The 19,686-nt window shown below is 49.3% G+C and overlaps 1 protein-coding gene and 1 long non-coding RNA gene across 2 annotated transcripts in view; one reads left to right on the top strand and one right to left on the bottom strand.

The window, feature by feature from the left end:
* Nucleotides 1–206: 206 nt before the first annotated feature.
* On the bottom strand, nucleotides 207–8,383 carry OTX2 (orthodenticle homeobox 2). Its single transcript, XM_068149016.1, has 5 exons — nucleotides 8,233–8,383; nucleotides 7,911–8,003; nucleotides 4,220–4,437; nucleotides 3,672–3,823; nucleotides 207–2,325 (listed from the first exon to the last, which is right to left on the bottom strand). Exons 3-5 carry the CDS (start codon nucleotides 4,314–4,316, stop codon nucleotides 1,705–1,707), a joined length of 870 nt encoding a protein of 289 aa, XP_068005117.1. The 5' UTR covers nucleotides 4,317–4,437; nucleotides 7,911–8,003; nucleotides 8,233–8,383; the 3' UTR covers nucleotides 207–1,704.
* Nucleotides 8,384–10,945: 2,562 nt separating this feature from the next.
* Nucleotides 10,946–19,686, top strand: part of LOC137446422 (uncharacterized) — a 115,053-nt gene continuing 106,312 nt past the window's right edge. The window contains exon 1 of the long non-coding RNA XR_010988645.1: nucleotides 10,946–11,432. This is a non-coding gene — a long non-coding RNA (uncharacterized lncRNA). The remainder of the gene's footprint in view (nucleotides 11,433–19,686) is intronic.

Genomic DNA, 19,686 nt, shown 5'->3' with positions numbered 1-19,686 from the left:
AAAAAACCAAAACAACCACAAAGAAAATAATCCTCCCTTCATTTTGCTTCCTTCACCTCGGGGAGCCGCCAGCAAAACCCCCTTTGTCTCAGCCCTGCAGAAGCAGCCAGACCCTCCTTGTCCCCCTCGAGAAATCCCTGTGGCAGACGGCATCGCCCCTCTCCACCGCTCACCGGATGTGATTAAAATGGAAGACAACCATCAAGTGTGCTAGAACCATTTTAATATAATTATACATATCTGCCAAATCCAGGAAAAAAAAAAAAAAAAAAAGAGAAAAAGAAAAAAAAAAAAAAGGAAGAAAAGAAAAAGAAAAAAAAAATGTTTATGCATATATATCTTCTTTTTTTTTTTTTTTTTCTTTTTCAGTTAACATCTGCAAGCATAAACAACAATGAATTTCTCTGTTTAAATTCATCCAGTCAGAGCAACTGCCCAAAGTCCTGTCGGATGGGAGGGTTACCGCCAGCGTGGGCAGCAGTAAGTGAGCTCCAGAGGAGTTTTAATGTCCTCAGGTAGGGTGGGGTTTGGGTTTTTTTTTTTCGGTCTCTTTCATTCAGAGAGAGAGTTTTGCCGTTAAAAAGTTTCAGCGCAGTTCACCTCAGGTGAAAGGCGACTATGGGTTTTTGTGATTGCTTTTTTTTTTGTTTGTTTGTTTCCTTTTTGGTTGTCGTTTTTTGTTTGTTTGTTTGTTTGTTAAGGATGATAATAGGGTAACTCAGTTGCTCTGAATTTCACTTATAATTATAACCTATTTAAATCACAGCAGAACTCCTGCTGGTGCAGAGTTCATAGTTGCATACAATACAGGAGATCACAGTTTTGAAGTCTAGCACAGATTAAAAACCACAGATGTACCATTTATATAAGACACACACTGATTGTCTCTTGAAAACTACATATTGACTCCTTATGAACATTATCTTTTTTTTTTTTTTTTTTTTTTTTTTCTTATCCTTAAATAAAGTAGTGCAGCTAGGACAATCAGTCACACAACCCACACAGCCCTGAACCAAGTTCTCCGGGTGCCAACTTCAGCAAGTTGGGCGTGAAACAGTTGGATAAGCTCGAGAGCGAGAGCGAGGGAGAGAGAGAGAGAGAGAGAAACAAAGAGGGAGGGAGAAAAAGAAGGAGAAAAAGAGAGATGTTGTCCATTCCAAACATTTTAACTGAGGGTTGGCTAACACACTGGAAACCTCTGGGTGAAGGATCTTTCCACACACACACACACACACAAAAAAAAAAAAAAGAAATAAAAACCTAGACTTTTTTTAACTCTTTTTTTGTTGTTGTTGTTTTTGTTTGTTTTGTTTTGTTTTAAAACTGGCCCATAGGTGGGACAATCGCCCACATCTTCCAAACAAAGAAACCCCAACAACTGCCTAAAACTAGGAAGAACACAGATGGGTCTGTCTGCTTTCTGCTCACTAGAGGATCTGTCCATTTAAGGCCTTCTTTCTCTGCTTTTCCTCTTTATTATTCCTTTTCCAGAGCGTCTGAGCAGGAGATGAGTCTGAATGGGATCACACCAACACTGTCCCCCTCTTGTTGCTGTTGGTTTATTTTTTTGTTGTTGTTGTTCATTTGTTTGTCCATTGAGTTAATTTTTATCTCTTTAATTTAACCAAGACCTGACTAAAACTAGAGCGCTCAGCCCAGCCTGTTTGTTCTTGCTGCGATTTCACTCGTTATCACAAAGGTTCTTCACAAAACCTGGAACTTCCATGAGGATGTCTGGTCCTTATAATCCAAGCAGTCAGCATTGAAGTTTAACTTCCAGGAGGCGGTTTGGTCTTTATAATCCAAGCAATCGGTGGTGGAGTTAAAGCCCAAACTGGAGGCCCCATAGCCCTGGGTGGAGAGTGAGGCTGGAGACTGGTTGAGGTGGCTGGTGACCGCATTTGCACCCATGGGACTCAGGGTGGCCCCCGGTCCAGGAAGCTGGTGGTGCATAGGGGTCAAGTAAGATCCACAGTCCATCCCTCCAAAATAAGAGGTTGAGCCAGCGTATCCTTGGCTGTAGCCTGATGCCTGGGTGTAGGTCATAGGATAGGATCTCTGCATGCAGGAGGATGAGGTGGACAGGGGATCTGAGAGCGGGGAGATGGATGCTGGGCTCCAGATGGATACAGGGGCACTGCTGCTGGAAATGGTGGGGACCGAGGTGCTGGAGGGGGGAGTGAACTGCCCACTGGTTCCACTCTCCGAACTCACTTCCCGGGCTGGTGAATTCTTCTTTTTAGCAGGTCGTACCTTGTTCTGGCCCCCATTCTGCTGCTGCTGCTGCTGCTGCCGGCACTTGGCTCGGCGATTTTTAAACCACACCTTGAGACCCAGACATGGGGAGGAAGAGAGAAAAAGCCTAATGTTAGGGATGTGCGGGCAACACCAAGGTGGGGAAAGAGCTGGTAGTGGGGAGACCTCCCCAGGGAGGAGAAACTAAGTGGAGGGCTGCAAGTTGCTGCAAAGAAAAGCTCCGGGGCTCCCCCTCCCTGAGATCATTAGCAGTAATAACAAGTGGAAAAGGGCAAATCAAACTGCTTAATAAGGTCAGTTTTGGTGGGAAGGGATGGCAGGGGGTGGGGGGAAGTGGTCCCTGTCTGACAGTCGGGGACCCCCAGGAATCCCCATTTAAGGCCTATTGAAGTCAAGCCCTTAACTAGAAATAATAGAGTCAGAAAAGGAGGGAACAATTAGGGTAACAGAGGCAGGGGTTGGGGAAGCAGGGTAAAGATGTCTCATCTACCCTCTAAATAGGCTCTCTGCTCTCACCACTTCACCCTGACCAGAGTCGACCCCCAAACCCATCTCACCCTCCCTTAGCAGGGACCAAGGGAGCTGGCTGTTGGGAGAAGTGTTTGGAAGGTTTCATGAAGAAGGATAGGGTTTGGTGTGGGGTACCCTTGGGTATCAGCGACCATACTCCATGTTTCCCTGCACCACACAAGCTAGGAAAGTCTCAGAGAGAGGCAAGCAGCAGGGATGACTTTGGAGCAGCCCTAGCTGCAGGGGTCCTGGATCCATGATGGGGTCAGGATGCTCCTGCCCTGGCAGCAGCACCTCCAAAATGATGTCTGTATTGGGCCCCTGTGAGTTACTTGCAGAAGAGCAAGCAGCCCAGACCCAGGAGAGGGATCCTCTTCACCCAGACATCCCCTCACTAACCAAAGTTCCTTCCAAGGGAGTGGAAGCGCTCGCTCAGTACTGGTGTGAATGGGGATCCCAGTCTGGCTCCGGGGATGTGAAGATCCTTGGGGAAGGGGGGGACCCCTTACAGCTTCCACAAGGGCCCAAATCACCTGCAGGATAGGCTGGGACTTGGCACCCGGTGCAGGCACTGGGGATGCTGGGGACGCTTGCCCAGATCACAGAAGCCGAGGGTGCTGGCAAGGGGTGCAGAGGACTGGGACCTGGGAGCTGTGGAAATCCCGCCAATGCACAGTGGGGAAGAGGGTGGCTGCACTTCAGCCCCAGGCGGGAAAATGGTCATTCCATCCCTCTGCTCCCTCATCCCTCTATAAACTCCTGCACTTCACAGGGGCTTGATCTCCCTCCAGGACTGACCCCATTCCCTAGAACAGCCCACTTGCCTCCCTGCCAGCCCAAGCCCTTCACACCAGGATGGAAGTAGGGGACAGGGCTGGGGTCTGCGGGGTCATCCTGTTTCCTACCTGCACTCTGGACTCGGGCAGATTGATTTTCAGGGCCACCTCCTCCCGCATGAAGATGTCGGGGTAGCGGGTCTTGGCGAAAAGAGCCTCCAGCACATCCAGCTGCGCCCGGGTGAAGGTCGTGCGCTCCCTCCGCTGCTTTCGGGGGGTGGCTGCGAAAGGAGCCAGAGGCCCTGGCTGTCAGTCAGCGCCCCCTCAGCCCCTTCAGTCCTCTCCAGCCCCTTCCCCAGCGGCTATTTCCCCACATTTCATGGGCGACCATCACCCCAGTCCTCAGCTGCTACCAGGCAGCAATCCCACTTCCCTATCCCCCCTGGATGGGTCTGGAGCATCTATCCAGAGTGGTCCCACTTTGCAGACCCTTCCCCGGATAAAAAGTTAAGAGTGAGAAGGAGCTCAAGCGCTCCATCTACCCAATCCAGCACAGTCCCTTGGACATGTTGTGCCTTCTAAAAGTTCGGTGGCTTCTCCTCCATGGGTTTTTAAAAAAAAAAGGGAGGGGGGGAGGAGTAAAGTGGAGGGGAAGAGGGAAGAAAAACGTGGCTTACCGGGATAACCGACGGACGGATGCAACAAATCCATGCCCGAGGTTGTGAGACTCAGGCCATTGACTGCGTAAGGTGGTTGCTTAAGATAAGACATCATGCTAAAGTTGTGGCGGGGAAGAGAGTTGGCCGAAATCCGGGCGAGGGGGAGCCGGCCGAGCGCCCTGCCTGCCCCGGGCGGTGCCTGGGGGTGCCGTCGGGTGAGGGGGGCCGCCAGGTGCCTGCGGAGGAGGGAGAGGAAGGAGGGTTGTTGGCGGGGGGGGTGGTCAGGACAGCTTGCTGCCCCCTCCCAGTATTTATCCCCCCTCTGTCTTCAGACCTCCAGCTCGTAAAGCCGAACTCCAGCCGGATTTGGGAGCTGGGAGTGACTGACTAGATAAACGCATCTTTCCAAAAAAAAAAAAAAAAGGCGAAGAGGGGAGGGAATGGAAGAGGGGGGCACATCCCAGCCAGTAATTACTGCCTGAACAAAACTCCCCCCCATGCCTTCAACTGCCCGCATTGTACAGCAGCCCGGGGCATTTGCATAGGATTCCCGGCCGGGCACCGGCTAATTGTCTCAAGCAAAACTTGATTGGGGCCATTGGCAGACACAAAGAACCCCTCGGCTAAATAAATAATGCAGATAACAAAGCCCAAGGGTGAGAAACAAAGAAACAATTCAAGAAACCTATCTCTCTCCGAGTCTCTTGCAAGGACTTTAATTATCCCAGGTTTGGGCAACATTCAAACCTTCCCCCCCCCACACCTCCACCTCCTCCTTCACCACCTCCTCCTCCACTACCTCCTCCTTTCCCCTTCCCCCTCGACGTTTGCTGCATTTCAGAGCTCAAATGCCCGGTCGGGAAGAGACAAACTTTTCTGCTCTACCGCCATCAGTCCACGTCTGCAGTAATTTCCACCGGCCATTTGCACCTAATTAGTACACCGGGTAATTAGATTTGGAGGCAAGTAACACATTTATTAGGCTTTCAAGAAACTCTTGATGACGGAGCTGAAGCTAAAACAAACACCTCGGTGGGGAGCGGCCCCGGGACGAGCCCCGGCAGGTGGGCGAGCGTCTCCCCCGGCTCCGGGCCCGTATTTCTGGTGTCCCGGGCTCTCTGCAGCGGGGGGCGAGAGGGGACGCAAACACACACTTTTAGCCAAAAAATGGCCGACAAGGGGCCAGCTCGGGGCTCTTGAAATAGTTAAGACCGTTTTTCCGGTGGAAAATATTTTTTATTTTGGTCTTTAGGGGCAAAATTTTGCCCTTCTCTCCGTTGCCGGCGGCCGTCGAAAGAAAGAACGCTAACACAACTTTCTGCCCCAAACACCACAAAATTCCGCGTCTCAGCTAACAAACCACACAGGGAGGGCTGAGCGCTGCCAGGGGGCTCCTGCAGGAACTCCTGGTCCTGGTGCAAACCCCCTCCTCTCCCCAGCTCCGCCGGGGCCGATTCTTCGCGGTGAGGGGTTTACCCCCTTTGCCACGAAGCGGGTTCGCATCTAGCGCGGGGAGCGCAGGGTAGGGCCTCGATTTTAACTGCCACACTCTCAGAGGGAGTCTGAGAGGGGACGATTTGAGATCCCCCGGTCCACACTAGCGGTTCGGCCACAAATTTGTTCTCCAGCTCAAGATGCGCCCGAGTGAAAAACTGATTTTGCCAATCGCTTAAAAACGAGCAGAAAATAAACAAAACCAACAAACTCCACAACCCCCAAACACCGTATAAAAAAAAAAAAAAAAAAAAAAAAAAAAGGCCAACACAAAATAACCCCAAACCTCCGCTCTATTAAACTCGGCGGCACCACGCCGAAGATCCAGCCCAGCGCGGCCGCCCGCGGAGCCGCTCCGCCGCGGTCGCGCATCCCGGGGTGGCCCTCGCAGCCCGCGGAGCAACGGCTCCGCTCCGCAATCTGTCACTTTTTTCCCCTCCTCCCCCCCATCCCCAGCTTCGCAAAGAGCCCGGCTACCAGTTGCTCTGCCCTCACTCAATAATAATTACCCCGTCCGAGAATTAATTATAATAAATGTTTTCTTGATAAACTAACGAGATAATCCGGGCGGCACACGCTCCCTAATTACGGGCCACCGGCCGCAGCTCCGCTGATCGCCCGGGATGATTAATGCAAGGCAGTGATCCGCGGCCGGGCGCGCAAGGCTGCGAGCTCTGCCCTTGGCCGCGCTGCAGGGGGATGCAGGAGGCTTGATGCGGGGGGGGGGGGGGTGAGGGGGTGGAGAAGGGAGAACATCGCGGAGAAGCTCCCGCGGAGCTGGGAAGGCGCCGAGGGAGAAAAATAATTTTGTTTTGTTTAGTTTTGCAAACGAGAGTTTTCACCGGGCTCCGCCTCATTTCCTAATTTTTGTTTGGTTGGATTTGTTTTTAATTTCTAATTACACAAGGAAGGGTTTGAGTTGATATTTCCCAACACGGAAATTTTTCCCTTGTGCGAAGACGGTGGGGATAGACTCATCCCTGGCTCTGCTAAGTAGCCCCCCACTCTTCGTTCCCCCAAAACCCGAGCGCAGTTCCGCGGCCGGTGCGGACAAACGAAAGGCCGGTCAGGAGAGATGAAGCCGGGCTCGACGAGCAGTGACCTCCGCCGTGGAGCCAGCTGACCCATCTCTGTTTCCCCATCGCCATCCAATACAATTTTTTAATTGTACTTTTGGCGGGTTGTTTGTTTGGGTTTGGTTTTGGGGTTTATTTCATTAACTGGAGTCGCATCTTTTCCAAAGAAATGAAAAAATAAAGCTCAACTTCTCTGAGCAGCCGAAATCTAAATAAATCAGGGCAGTGAAGGAGCTTTTTAGCTCTAACGAAACTTATGCCTGTGCGCTAGGACTTTCGCGACTTTCTTTTTGTCGGTTCAAAGGAGAGAGGCCGGAGTCGTGCGCTTTATACCCGACCCGTGCCTTTCGGGAGACCTTTTACATATATGTATATATATACACACACATATATAGTATGGGAGGTGAAGAAAGGCTCCAGCCCTTCTCCGACCTGGATGCAGTTCTCGCCATCCATTTCACTCACACCGAGCCATGAAGCCCCGGCCATAAAACGCCTTGAAGGTTTCTCTCTCATATATTTCCATCCCGGTTCTCCCGCTCAAAGACACCTTTTCCAAAATTACTTTGCTGAGTCTTTGCATCGCAAGGAGGAGGAGAAAGAAGAGGAAGGTCTCAGGCAGGAGCCGAAAGTGGGGAGAAATGTCTTCCCGGTTATGTCTAATTTTAAAAGTCCATCTCGGGGCTAAGGAATAACAGAAAAACGGACCGAGAAGGGGGTAAAAAAAAACACGTACCCAACGAAATCGCGGAGAATAACCGCACCCGCCCGCGGAAGACAACCCGGCCGGGGAAGGGATGCGGTGGGAATTGCCTTGTCTCTTCCTGAATTTACTCCCTTTCATCTTTTCATCCAGAAGCTCCCGCTCCCCGCCAATCTCCGAACAGAGCCGGGGCCGTTTCCCTCCTCTTCCATCTCTGCCCGGCCTGGCCTGGCCTCCCCCAGGCATCTCCTCCGGGCAGCCGCCTGCTCCCCTCCGCCTTACGAATACACTGCCCAGCGCACAAATACTCTTTTAAATCATCATCATAATGATAATCATAATCATAATAATAATAATAATAATTTTAGTCCCCTCTTTTCCTTGCATTTCTGCCCGGCGAGAAAGAGGAAGGCAGAAGGCAGCGGGTCGGACTTACCTGCGAGGCTCGCCGGAGCCGCGGGCAGGGCTGGGGGGGCGAGGGGTGAAAACTGCCGCCCGGATCCTCGCCAAATTCAGGGCTCGGGCTGAGCTGGGAGAGAAAGCACAAAGCGGGAGGTTAGAGAGCTGGCCGCATACATCATGCCCAAGACATGGGGAAGGGGAGGAGAGGGGGGGGGGCTGGGTGTGGGAGGTGTGGGGGGGCGGGGGGAAGAGGAAAAATAATTGTTTGAAAAATAAGAATAAATGGGGAGGGGGGGAAGAAAGGGGAGAGAGGGGAGGGATAGAGGGATGTTGGGGGTTCTGGGCTCGGTACATACAGAGCTGGCCGGTGCTGGAGCTGGTGAAGTGATTTTTATTTTGAATACTGGTGGCAGGGTGCGTTGGAGCTGAGGTCTCTACCTCTCTCGGGGAGCTTTGCTGAGAAAGCGCCTTCTCTGGCAACTTTTTGACGCAAACTCTCCAACCAATGGCAGGGAGAGAGTGATTGACACATCTAAGCCAGGGGGAAAATAATCAAAACACACAAGAGGGGGAGGAAAAAACAGGCCGCTGCTGTACCGGGGGACAATCAAGCGAGAAATAACAGCCACCGAAATGACACGAGAATATACATTCAAAGAACCTGCTCGCTTTAAAAAAAATATACATTCTAGAGCGGAGCGTGTGAAGTCATTGTAGAAATTAACGTGATGGACAGCAGCAGCCATGGCGTTAGCGTGCTGCCCGGGGGAAGGAGAAGAGAAGGGGGGGTCAGCAGATAGCTCGGAGGGGGGATAATAATAACAACAACAACAAAAGATATTAAAACATATAAGTAAATATTTGGAAAAGGCGAAACGCAGAGACTGGCAGGAGCCCTTGGCTGAGCAGTGTGGAGCTGGGGGAGAGGAAATCCGTGGAAGCAAAGGGGATACTCCCCCACACCCCTCGGGACAGAGGGGAGTGGGGTGTCCCCAACCTCAGGTACCCTCATTCCGCCCCCGCGGAGTGGCCCGCATCTCCCGTTCCACTTCCCAAGGCCCAAGTGTCCCCAGAGCGAGGGACATAGAGTCACCTGGGGGGGACGGGGGACGGGAGGGACACGGAGGGGACGGGGGGTAAGTGGAGGTTGGAGGTATAAATGTGTTTTGGTTTTTGTTTTGTTTTGTTTTAATAAGATATTTAGGGATGATGGTGAGACGCGGAATTGGTGAGAAATGGGACTCAAGCAGCGGCGTTAAGTTGAATTTTCAAAATAGGAACATATTTTAATAGAAATAAATTCGATGCAGCAAAAAGAGGGGTGGGGGATGAAAAGGGCCGGGGAAAGGGAGGTTTCCCACCACCCAGCAAAGCCCAGCCGGGTACACCGGGACTGGGCAGTGGGACATCCTTCCCGCACCTCCCGTCCCCGCTCAACTCTCCCCGGGTCAGAGAAATCCCGATAATAAAGGTTTGGCAAAAAGCAGGAGGACGGAGGCAGCTGAGGTCGGAGGGAGGCAGCGCTCACACCACCTTCCTCAGTTCTGACAATGGGGGGAAAAATGCAGCGGCTCGATCATTTTAATGGGGTGACCTATGTTAATGAAGTTATAGCAATTAATTCGCCTCTTTGTGGCTCTCTCTGAGCCTGGCTGCCTGCAATCCAACGTGGTGTGTCCTTGGACTTTAGCGCTGGCGGTGGCAGCCCGGGCTGGAGGTTTGCAGAAGCAGGTTTGGGATGCTTGGATTTGGGTGGGTTGGGTGTTGTGGGCTTGGTCTGGGTTTTTGGTGGGGTTTTTCTTTTACTCTCAGAGAGGAGGATGAGGAAGGAATGGGCAAAAAAGGGAAGAAGAGAGGGAAGAGGAGGGGAAATGAAACAAATAAACAAACAAACAAATAAAATAACCCGTCGCACAAAAGCAGCCGCAGCCCTGACCGCCGGATCTGTTCTCACTTTGGCGGCTTCGAGTTTCGTTTCTTTTGCGAGAAGACTTGGAGGAAAGTTGGTATTCGGGGTACCACCGGTTGGTACACCCAGCCGCTCCGGGACCCCTAGCTCCTGCACTCCTTGGAGTTATGTTTTGAGTTCTCCCTCCTAGAGCCGTAATACTCTTTTGGGGGCACGTTTTTGTGCTTTTGTTTGCTTAGTTGAGTTTTTGTTTGTTTCTTTGTTTGTTGACGATAACGAAGGTCTGCAGTCCCCCCATCATTTCTTTGCAGCATCCCCCCACCCTTGCTTGCCTGGAAAACCCTTCCCTCTCACCTCCCCTCATGTCGCATGGCCACGCCACCCCTCAGCCTTTCCTTTAGCAGAGCACCAGTAATAAATATCCCGATTGAACCCTTCCCCCCCCCGCCCCAACCCTCCGCCTTTGCCATCGTCTCCCGCCCCCACATATTATTTAATAACCTTAATCCACCTTGGAAAAATGAGAGAGATAATTCTTCCCCGTGTATCCTGACCAGGAGGGTATTTTCGAAATCGATTAAAAAGAAAAGAAAAGGAGGGAGGGGGGGGAAAAAATGAAAGGAAAAAAAAAAAAAAAAAGAAAAAAATGATGTTTTGGAGCTGGAGGAAGCCAGACTGTGGCAGAGGAGGGCTGAGCAAGGCCAGAGAAATAAAATCTGGTGCCTGGAGAAAGTACCAGGGAAAGGGGGTTTGGCAGTGCAGCCCTGACATTCCTGCTTGCATTTACCCGCGCTGCCTGACCATGGGCAGTGGGCAGGTAGAGCTGCTGCCCTGCCCGCAGCGTGCCAGAGCGGTAGGAACATCCCAGCCTTTCCCTCTGCACCCCCCACCATTACCCCCACCCCCTCCACCCCCAGCCTCAGAAGTTGGGAATAATTCCCGCGGCCAATAAAACAAGTGGCAGAGATGGACAGTGTTACTTAAATAAACAAGGGTCTCTTTAAAATTCTCATCCACTTCAGATGTCTAAAGTAAGATTGTGATGATTTTGTCACGGTTTGGTAAATTTACCCCTTTAAGAGGCTTTCATAAATCCCAGAACACACCTTCAGCCAGATTTGAATATAGATTTAGGTTTTAAAACCCAGAAGCTGGGAACACCGCTTTATCAAAGAGAATTTCCCTTTAGCTTAGCAATGTGTTGGGATGGCTCTTGCAAAGATTGGATCTGAGAGGGGGAAAAAGGGGGAACCTTCTTTCCTGGAGCAATCCTGCACACACTTCGCAGCTGCCTCTGCCTTCAGCCTTCTGCAGCTTCTGGGAAAAGTTGAAAAAAAAAGATATTATTAATAATAATTGTTGCAGCTGTAGGAACTTGAACGTGGGGTTTTGGTGTTTTTTTTTTGTTGTTGTTTTTTAAAAATGTATTTATTTATTTATTATTTTTTAAGAAAAAACTTTTCTATATCTTCTGGTTCATTTGGAAAGCGTTTTAAGAGCAGGTACAGTCTCAGAGAGCCAGACTAAAGCTGGGGCTGATGGGGAGTGAGTGGAGATGTGTGATTTTTCTGCCCTCTAAGAACTTTGTGCTCAGAGAACCAAAATCCGCTCCTGGGATGAAAAGAAAACTGTAACTTCTGCTTCTCAGTAAGTTTTCCAACTTTCCAATGCCAATTGTATTACAGAGCCATTTTTTTTTCTCTCTCTCTCCATAGCTGTGTCTCTTCTCTTCTCTTTCTCTCTCTTTACTGCTCCTTCCTCTGATTTTATTTCTGGCTTTCTTTTTCCTAAACGCGACTGTTTCATAAGTGGTTTTGTTGCCGTGTGTATCGCTCACCAGCCTGATCAAACTCAGCTCCTGCCCTTGGATGTCATGATCAAGGGGGAAAAATAAATTAAGAAAAAATGTATTCAGGTCGGGTGTAAGTTAAGGAAAGAATTAAAAACCAAACCAAACAAAAAATCCCCAACAAACAAACACCCCTCCCCCCCAAAAAAAAACAACAACCCACCCCAAACCAAAAAATAGCCACAACCAACCAACCGAACCAAAGAAAATCCAACAAACCCGCAAACTAACAACCCAAAAACCCAGTTCTAAAATGAACTGATTTATTATTTGTCATCTTTGTATCTGTGATCGGCTCCGGAAAGCGATGCATGCGATACACTTCTAAGCTTTTCCCTCATCGGATTTGTGTCTAGTTAAAATATTCCAGATTTTCCTTGAAGTTTATCTGCAATTCAATTGCGGGTTGGGTTTATTTTATTGGTGTGGGGTTTTTTGTTTGTTGGTTTGTTTTTTTTTTTAGTTTGGGGGTTGTTGGGTTTTTTCCCCCTCTCTGTTTTGGCTTTAAGTTTTTTGTTGTGGGGTTTTTGTCCGACATTTTCCCTCACCCCAAAAAACTCTCTCTTGGGGGTGGGAAGCCAGAGACACTGGTGAAGCTTGGAGAAAGGGTCAGATTAGTTTTAAAACGTTGGGATATATAAAATAAAAAAGAAAAAAATAAATATGCCCCTCTTTTTTCAGGGGTCTGGGAGAGGGATGGCAGAGCTGTCACCTCGTTTAGGGGAAAAATTTCTAATATATAAAGTATATAATATATATATATAAATAACATTATATGTATATATATAAAATATTGTGTATATATATAATACATGTATTAAGGCAGCATCTCCACCTAGATAAAACCAAATTTCATAACTGGCATGAGGGGACCCAAGGAGGTAGAGCAGGGGATGATGGAGGCATTTAAGAGTGATCTGTAATTTCACAGAGCCAAACAAGTCCTAAAAATGCTTCCCTGAGAGCAGGAAAGTTTGGTCAGGGCTTGCACCTGAGGAAAGGGCTGATGTGCAACGGGATTGGGTACCCTTTACCCAAAAAAGTACCTCATTCCTTAAACAGAGGAAAAAATCAACAGCATTAAATTAAATAAAAGTCTTTGGGGAAGCTGTGCGTGGGGTGGTGCGGGAGTGGGGGCTGATGTGGAGCATCCCCTGGGGGCTGGTGCAGGAGGCTGAGACAGGGGTGTGTGTGTGTCCATGTGGCCCTGTTTGTGTGTGTGCTGATGAAAGGCGCTAATACCGCCAGTTTACATAATTTTTCTCTCCAGGCCATGAAGTTACCTTGATGAGCAGCTTCCTGAAGCAATCAGATTATAGCTCCCAGCCCAGATATTAAAATCACGGTCCCAGTCCCGCATCTCGCGTGTTGGCAAACTTGGGAGAAATGAAGTGGTCGGGGCGGGGGGGTGGGGGGAGGTCGGGTAGCGGTAGAAAGAACCAGAAAAAAGGGTTTTCTAAGAAAGAAGAAAAGAAAACGCAGAGAAACTTTAAACTAGTCTTTCGTTTGTAACCTTTTACAACCTTAATTTCCCATATATGAAAAGCTCCTTTTATGGAAACACAGAAAGAACTTTTTGCTTTGTTTTGTGGTTGGTTTTGTTTTTTTTTTTTTTTGTTTGCTTCTTTTTGCCCCTTTTGGATTTTTAATTAGAGCCCATCAATCGCCGCCATATATATAGGAATCGATATAAAGTAATCCGTGGAGATGGGCTAAGGTTTTAATCGAAAATCTTCTTTGCCGTTCTTCGCAGATCTTCTTTAGCCGCTGGCTGGTGGAGAAACAAATGTTCATTACAAAAATACCACCCCCCCCCACCCCACCCCACCCCCCCGAAAAAAACCCAACACAAACCAACAATCCCAAAGCAGCAAACCATCCCCCTCCCCAAACCAAACAAAGCCGCGATACTCGCAAAGATCAGAAACCAACTGTTGTTACCCTGTGACTGAGAAATTACTTCATTCTCCCTTGCCGCCAGACAGTTTTCATATGGGAAACTTTAAAACTAGCTCCCAATACCACGGCTAATTTTTATTTTCTGAAGCTCTTTGTAGTGAAGATATTTTCCATGAGGGAAGGATCTGGCTTATGCTCCCAGGACTGTATGTTTGTCTATCTGTCTGTCTGTCCGGGTAACAAAGATCCTACAAGTACAACACTGCGGTGAAATCCAGGCACTGTCCTCTTGCAGCAACTCCACTTCGCAGATATGGCACTTTTTTTTTTTCCTTTTTCTTTTTTTTTTTTTTTTCGGGGGGGGAGGGTATGTGTGTGTATGTGGGGGAAGGCTTTCCCCTCTTCCTCCCCCCCACCCTTTCCCCCTTCCTTTTCCTTCTTTCTGTTTTGCTTTTTTATATTCCTTCCCAAAGTGTTTTACATTATGTAAAATTTAACTCTTTGCCTTCTGGCGCTGGAATACTACCCCCCCCCCCCCCCAATGTAAAAAAAAAGTGCCAACAAACAAACAAACAACCCCCCCCTCCCAAAACAGAAAGGAAGAAGAAGAATCCCAACTCCACTCAAGCTCTCCCAACCTTCTCCCATTCTAAAGCACCAGGGCTGTTTTTCTCCAGGGGAAGGAGGGGAGTGGAAGTGAAATATTAAACAATGCAGGCAGCTCCGGGTTTATTTTTGTAAATTAATTGTGAGACTGTTCTGGCTCCTGTGTGTTTCTGCATGATTAAACTGTGCTATTTGCTCCTCAAAGCTGCACATTAGCAGAGAAAAAAAAAAAAAGTGGAAAAAAAAAAGTGCAAGTCTGCTTTAAAACATCATCCTCAGGTTTAATGCAAGCAAACTGGGCTGAGTGAAAAGTTTACCCGAGTAATTGGAGCTAAGATACGACTGTAGTTGTTTTAAATGTGGTTGTGGTTTTTTTTTTCTATCTGATAAGTACGTTTTAAAGAACAGACCCGGCATGTTGTTTAATCTGAAGGAAGCGAACGTGCCCGTATTTTGTACCCCAACCTCGCGTTTTAGCTGTATGAAATTTCAATTTATTTAAAAGCCTGGTGGTTAATACACTACACGGGCCACATTTAGTTTAGACAACCCCCCTCTTGTACTTTCTCCGTAATCACGCCTAATGAAAACGCGGGATTTTCCCATTATTAACAGGGGGGGAAAAAAAAAAAAAGTGAAAATATAATGCATCTTCATTAGGAAAATTGACTGCTGTGCTCAAGACAATTCTTAATTGAAAAGGCAACCTATTTTAATGGTGTGGTTGAGGAGAAGATTACATACTTTATCCAAACACAAAGACAATTAATAATGAGGACCAGGCTGCTGCCATTAACTCTAATGTAGTTACATCAATGTCAATGGAAGTGCTCGTACCTGAGAGGTGCTGGGAGAACGCTCCCCGGTCCCCCTCCGCCCTGCCCGGTCACAGCTCCCCTTCCTTCTCCGGCACCGGCACCCGGATATCGCCGCCGGCTCCACAGAGAAAACCCAGCAGCGCCAACCCCGCCGTTTTACCCCCCATCTTCCCTCACCTCATCCTTATCATCATATATTTTGTATTTATTTAGTTATTTAGTTAGTTAGTTCTTTATTTATTTTTTAAGTGGCAGCACAACCTCGAGAAAGTTGTGCAAATAGGACTCACCCCCGCCGCCCGCTTTTAAAAGGACTTTTAAGAACTGCCTAATTCAGGACATTTAAGAGCATGACAATGCGGAGTGGTGGCAGCGCTTAAGCTGCAGTTTGCAAACGAATCCGAGCCCCACAGCCAAGGGAAAAGTCCTTAACCGCCCCCCCCTCCTTTCACACTCCCCACCCCTCTCAGTCCCAGCGCTGCCAAGCACCAGTTTTCGTCCGAGCGACGCTTTCGCTGAGGCATTTATTTGGGCTTTAAAAAACCCAACAAATTAAATACCCCTGAAAAATGAAACTTTTATTTGCTCGATTTGCTGATAAAGGTACATTTACACCAGAGCTGGCAGCTGAGAATTTGCTTTGTATGTATGTATCCATACACACACATATATATTGTTATTATTTTTCTCTCAAGCATGAGTCCCCGCTCACCCGGAACTGCGCGGTGTTTCCGCGGCTTCGCAGCGGGGCCGGGTGGCTCGCACATTTTTCCCCGACTTAAACAAAGTCCTGCTCAAACCCCCTTCCCCGGTAGTGAAGTCGATTTGATAATTACGAATCAAGTAATTAAATCAGGGCAAAGGATTTCCCTCTCAAACAAACAAACAAACAAACAACAACAAAATCCCAACCCCCAGAAAAGCTCAACGCCAAAAAACCCAAACAATCTCCGACCCTTAAATCCCGATAATCGATTCCCCCCTCCCCGCCCCCCAAACCGCTTTCGCTCCATCCCTGCGGGCAACTTTCCCTGCACTGAGCAAGGGGCACCCCCGAGCCTGGAAAAGCAAGCCGGTAACCGGGGGGTTCACGGTGGTGGGGGATTTTGGGGGTAGGGGGAGCGTTCCCACCCGGGATCCTGCATCGCCGCCCGGTCAGGGAGGAGAGAGGCCGGGCGGGGGTGTGTGTGTGTCTCTCGCAGCCGCCTCCTATTGAGTGAAAACAGGGTTTGCAGGGGTATTTTGTATTTTTTGTTGGTGTTTTGTGCGTGCGCTGCCCGCGGTCCCGCCCGGCGCTGGCACGGGAAGACAATGCGGCCGGTGGCTGCCCGGTGGGGCGGGCTCCCGAGACCCCTCCCCGTCGGCCCCCAGGCCTAATCCCGGCTATTCCCCCTCCGGCATCTTTTAATCTCCGCCGGGGGTGGGGAGAAGGAAGGAGGGAAGGTGGTGATGGTGGGGGGAGGAAGGTGGCGGCCCCAGTGCCGGTGCCCAGCGGTGTGGGCTGCCCCTCCCCGGCCCGCCCCCGCCTCTGCCTCATCTGCAGAGCCCGGGGAGGAAAGAGGGGTTGGGCAGCCCTGCACAGGGCACGGCTGGGCCGGGGGAAGGTAAATGGATGGATAGTGCCTGGGCTCCTACACGGATGGACAGGGGGACAGGGCTGTGCCCAGCATCCCCTTACTTATATGCAGACATGACAATGCCTGGCCTCTCCTCCCAGACAGACAGATGGACAGGGCAATGCCCAGTGTCCTCTCACAGACAGACATGTCAGTGTACGGCTGCCCTACCAGACAGACAGACATGGTGGTTGGATGGGCAGAGCAGTGCCCATCCAAACCTCTCAGACAGACAGGTATTTGTGGCCCACCAGCCCAAAGAGAAGAGACATTTCAGGTTGAGTCCACTCCAGTGAACAGAGTTAGGGGCAGCCCAGGTGGAGCCTAGCTAATTCCCAGGCAGACAAACAGACCTCACCCTGCCTGGCAAGGGGGTGCCCCATGATATCCGAGGCAGACCCAGTGGAGCATGGTTAATCATTGGGCAGCGGCTGGTGCAGGCAGGCAGGGCTGGCTCTGGCAGTGTGGTGGTTTGGCCCAGAAACACCTGGCCGTGTTCAGCTGGTTGTTGGACAAACAGGCCAAACATCACCCAGGCAGGTTTCTGCTGGGAGAGGTAGAGCCTGACCAGGTCCTGCAGGCAGAGGAGATAATGGGTCTATGGCCACCACAGTGGGGGATTTTTCTACCTGCAGGAAAAAATAAGGCTGCAATTTCCTCCCCTGTAGAGTCAGAGAGAGGCAGAGCGGTGGGGTCCAAACTGGCTGTGGCCTTTAGGAACTACCCTAACATCCACAATCGGAGATAAAAAGAAAGTTCCTGCTGGTTCCCTTCCAGACAAATGAGCCTGGACGGGTCTCTTTGCTCTTTAGCAGCATCTGCCCACCCTCTGCACCTGATTCCTTCCAGGAGCCTTTCATCTCCCTCCCCTGCCTGCTCCCAGAGCCCCGGCTGATTTGCCCGCAGGCTTAATGGTACAGGAGGATGCAAGTCTCCTGGGACGGCTCCGTGCCCACCTCCTTTTTATCATCTTTGCTCTCTGGATCATGGCTCTTCCCGCAGCTCCCACTTTTCCATGCCTGCTCAGATGGCTGCTTCTGAGGGGGTTTTGATGGGAAGAGAGGAGTTTCTGGAGATTGCATTTTCTTGTCTAGAGACAGCTGGGTGTCCTTATTTCTCTAAAGTCAGGGGAATGTTAATGCCAGGCTGGTTTATGCCTGTGTCTAAGAACCAGGATCTTGAACCAGATGCAGCAGGATTTTCCGTGGAATCATGCTAGCTTTCTGTGTTTGTTCTCATGCTGATGGTGCAGGTAAAGCTGATTTCAACAAGTTGTTAAGCAAAAACCCTCCTTTCATGTGGGCTCACTGATAACCCCTCAGTAAGGTCCTTTGGTGGGAGATTTCTTGGGAAAATAAATGCCTGCTGGGTGAATTTTTTAATCATTTTGTAGCTGTGTCCTCTCCCTACATAGACTTCAAATCAGTTGTCTGAAGCAGAAGCTGTCGATGAGGCCTTCCACAGGCAGCTGGAAGTAGCCTCAAGATCACATGCCCTGGAGCTCATGGGTGACTTTAGTCATTCTGATATTAGTTGGAAAGATCACACAGCCAAGCATAAACAGTCCAAAAGGTTCCTGCAGTGCATTGATAACAACTTTCTGCTACAAGTAGCTGAACAACAGAGGAGAAACACAACGTTGGAATTTGTGTTAACAAACAAAGGACTGGTTGTAGATGTTAAAGTTGGGAGTAATCTTGGCTATGGTGGCCACAATATGTTAGAGTTTAATATCACTAGACAAAGAAGCATAGTGATAAGTAAAATTTCAACCCTGGACTTTAAGAGGGTTAACTTTGCCCCCTTCAAAACTCTGCTTAGAAGTATCCAGTGGGCTAGGGCTCCAGAAGGAAGGGGGGGCAAGAGAGCTGGTTAATACTCAAGCATTACCTCCTCCAAGCTCAAGAAAAATGTATTCCCTTGAAAAAAATCAAGTAAGGGAGGCAGGAGGCCTGCATGGATAAGCAGGCAGCTCTTGGAAAGGCTCAAAAAGAAAAAAGAGGTTTACAATATGTGGAAAAAGGTCTGGTCAGTTGGGAGGATTATAGAAATATTGCCACAGAACATAGAGATGTGACAAGAAAGGCCAAGGTTCTCTTGGAACTAAGTCTTGCCAGGGAGGTGAAATAAAAGATGAACTTTTTCAAATACACCAATGACAAAAGAAAGAGCAGGGAAAAGGTGGGTCCACGACTGAATGATATGGGAGATATGGATGCAGGATGCAGAGATGGCAGAGCTGCTGAATGCCTTCTTTGCCTCAGCCTTTACTCCAAAGACTGGCCCTCAGGAACCCCAGCCTCTGGAAGCAAGGGAACACAACTGGAGGGAGCAGCACACTCCACTAGTCAGTCCGGACTGGGTTAGAGATCACTTGTACCAACTGAAATCACACAAATCCATGGGCCCTGATGGGGTGTGTCCACGAGTGCTGAGAATGCTGGCTGATACTGTTGCTGAGCCTCTCTCCACCATTTTTGAAAAATCATGGAGAATGTGGGAGGTTCCTGATGACTGGGGGAAAGCAAATGTCACTCCAGTCTTCAAAAAAAACAAGCAAGAAGAAAGATCCAGGCAACTATAGACCAGTCAGCCTCACCTTCATCCCAGGAAAGCAGCTCATTCTGGAGGTCATCTCTAACCACATGGAAGAAAAGAAGGTTATCAGGAGTAACCAACATGGATTTACCGAGGGAAGATCTTGCTTGCCTAATCTAGTAGCCTTCTATGAAACCATGACCAGATGAAAGAAAAGCTGTGGATGTCATATACCTTGACTTCAGTAAAGCTCTTGGTACTGTTTCCTATAGCATCCTTGTAGAAAAGCTCAAGAAATGTGGCATAGATGATTGGGTCATGAGGTGGATTGAAAACTGGCTTGACAATAGAGATCAGAGGGTTGTGATTAATGGCACAGGGTCAACTTGGAGGCCTGTGGCCAGTGGTGCTCCCCAGAGATCAGTACTGGGTCCAGTTTTGCTCAATATCTTTATTAACAACCTGGATGAGGGGATTGAGAGTACCCTCAGCAAGTTCACTGATGATACAAAACTGGGAGGGGTTGGCTGACACCCCGTCAGGCTGTGCAGCCATCCAGTGAGATCTGGACGGGC

Source organism: Melanerpes formicivorus, unplaced genomic scaffold (assembly GCF_026170545.1).
Source record: "Melanerpes formicivorus ecotype bairdi unplaced genomic scaffold, bMelFor1.0.p_v2 SCAF_17, whole genome shotgun sequence".
NCBI lineage: Eukaryota > Metazoa > Chordata > Aves > Piciformes > Picidae > Melanerpes > Melanerpes formicivorus.
Note: the sequence above shows the minus strand (reverse complement) of the source record. Positions and strands in the feature narration are given on the sequence as shown.

Coding starts and splice junctions, on each gene's coding strand:
- OTX2 (XM_068149016.1), bottom strand. CDS start 4,316: ATGATGTCTTATCTTAAGCAACCACCTTACGCAGTCAATGGCCTGAGT. Junction 3,824..4,219: donor TCCGTCCGTCGGTTATCCCG/GTAAGCCACGTT, acceptor CTCCTTTCGCAG/CCACCCCCCGAAAGCAGCGG. Junction 2,326..3,671: donor TGCCCGAGTCCAGAGTGCAG/GTAGGAAACAGG, acceptor CTGGGTCTCAAG/GTGTGGTTTAAAAATCGCCG.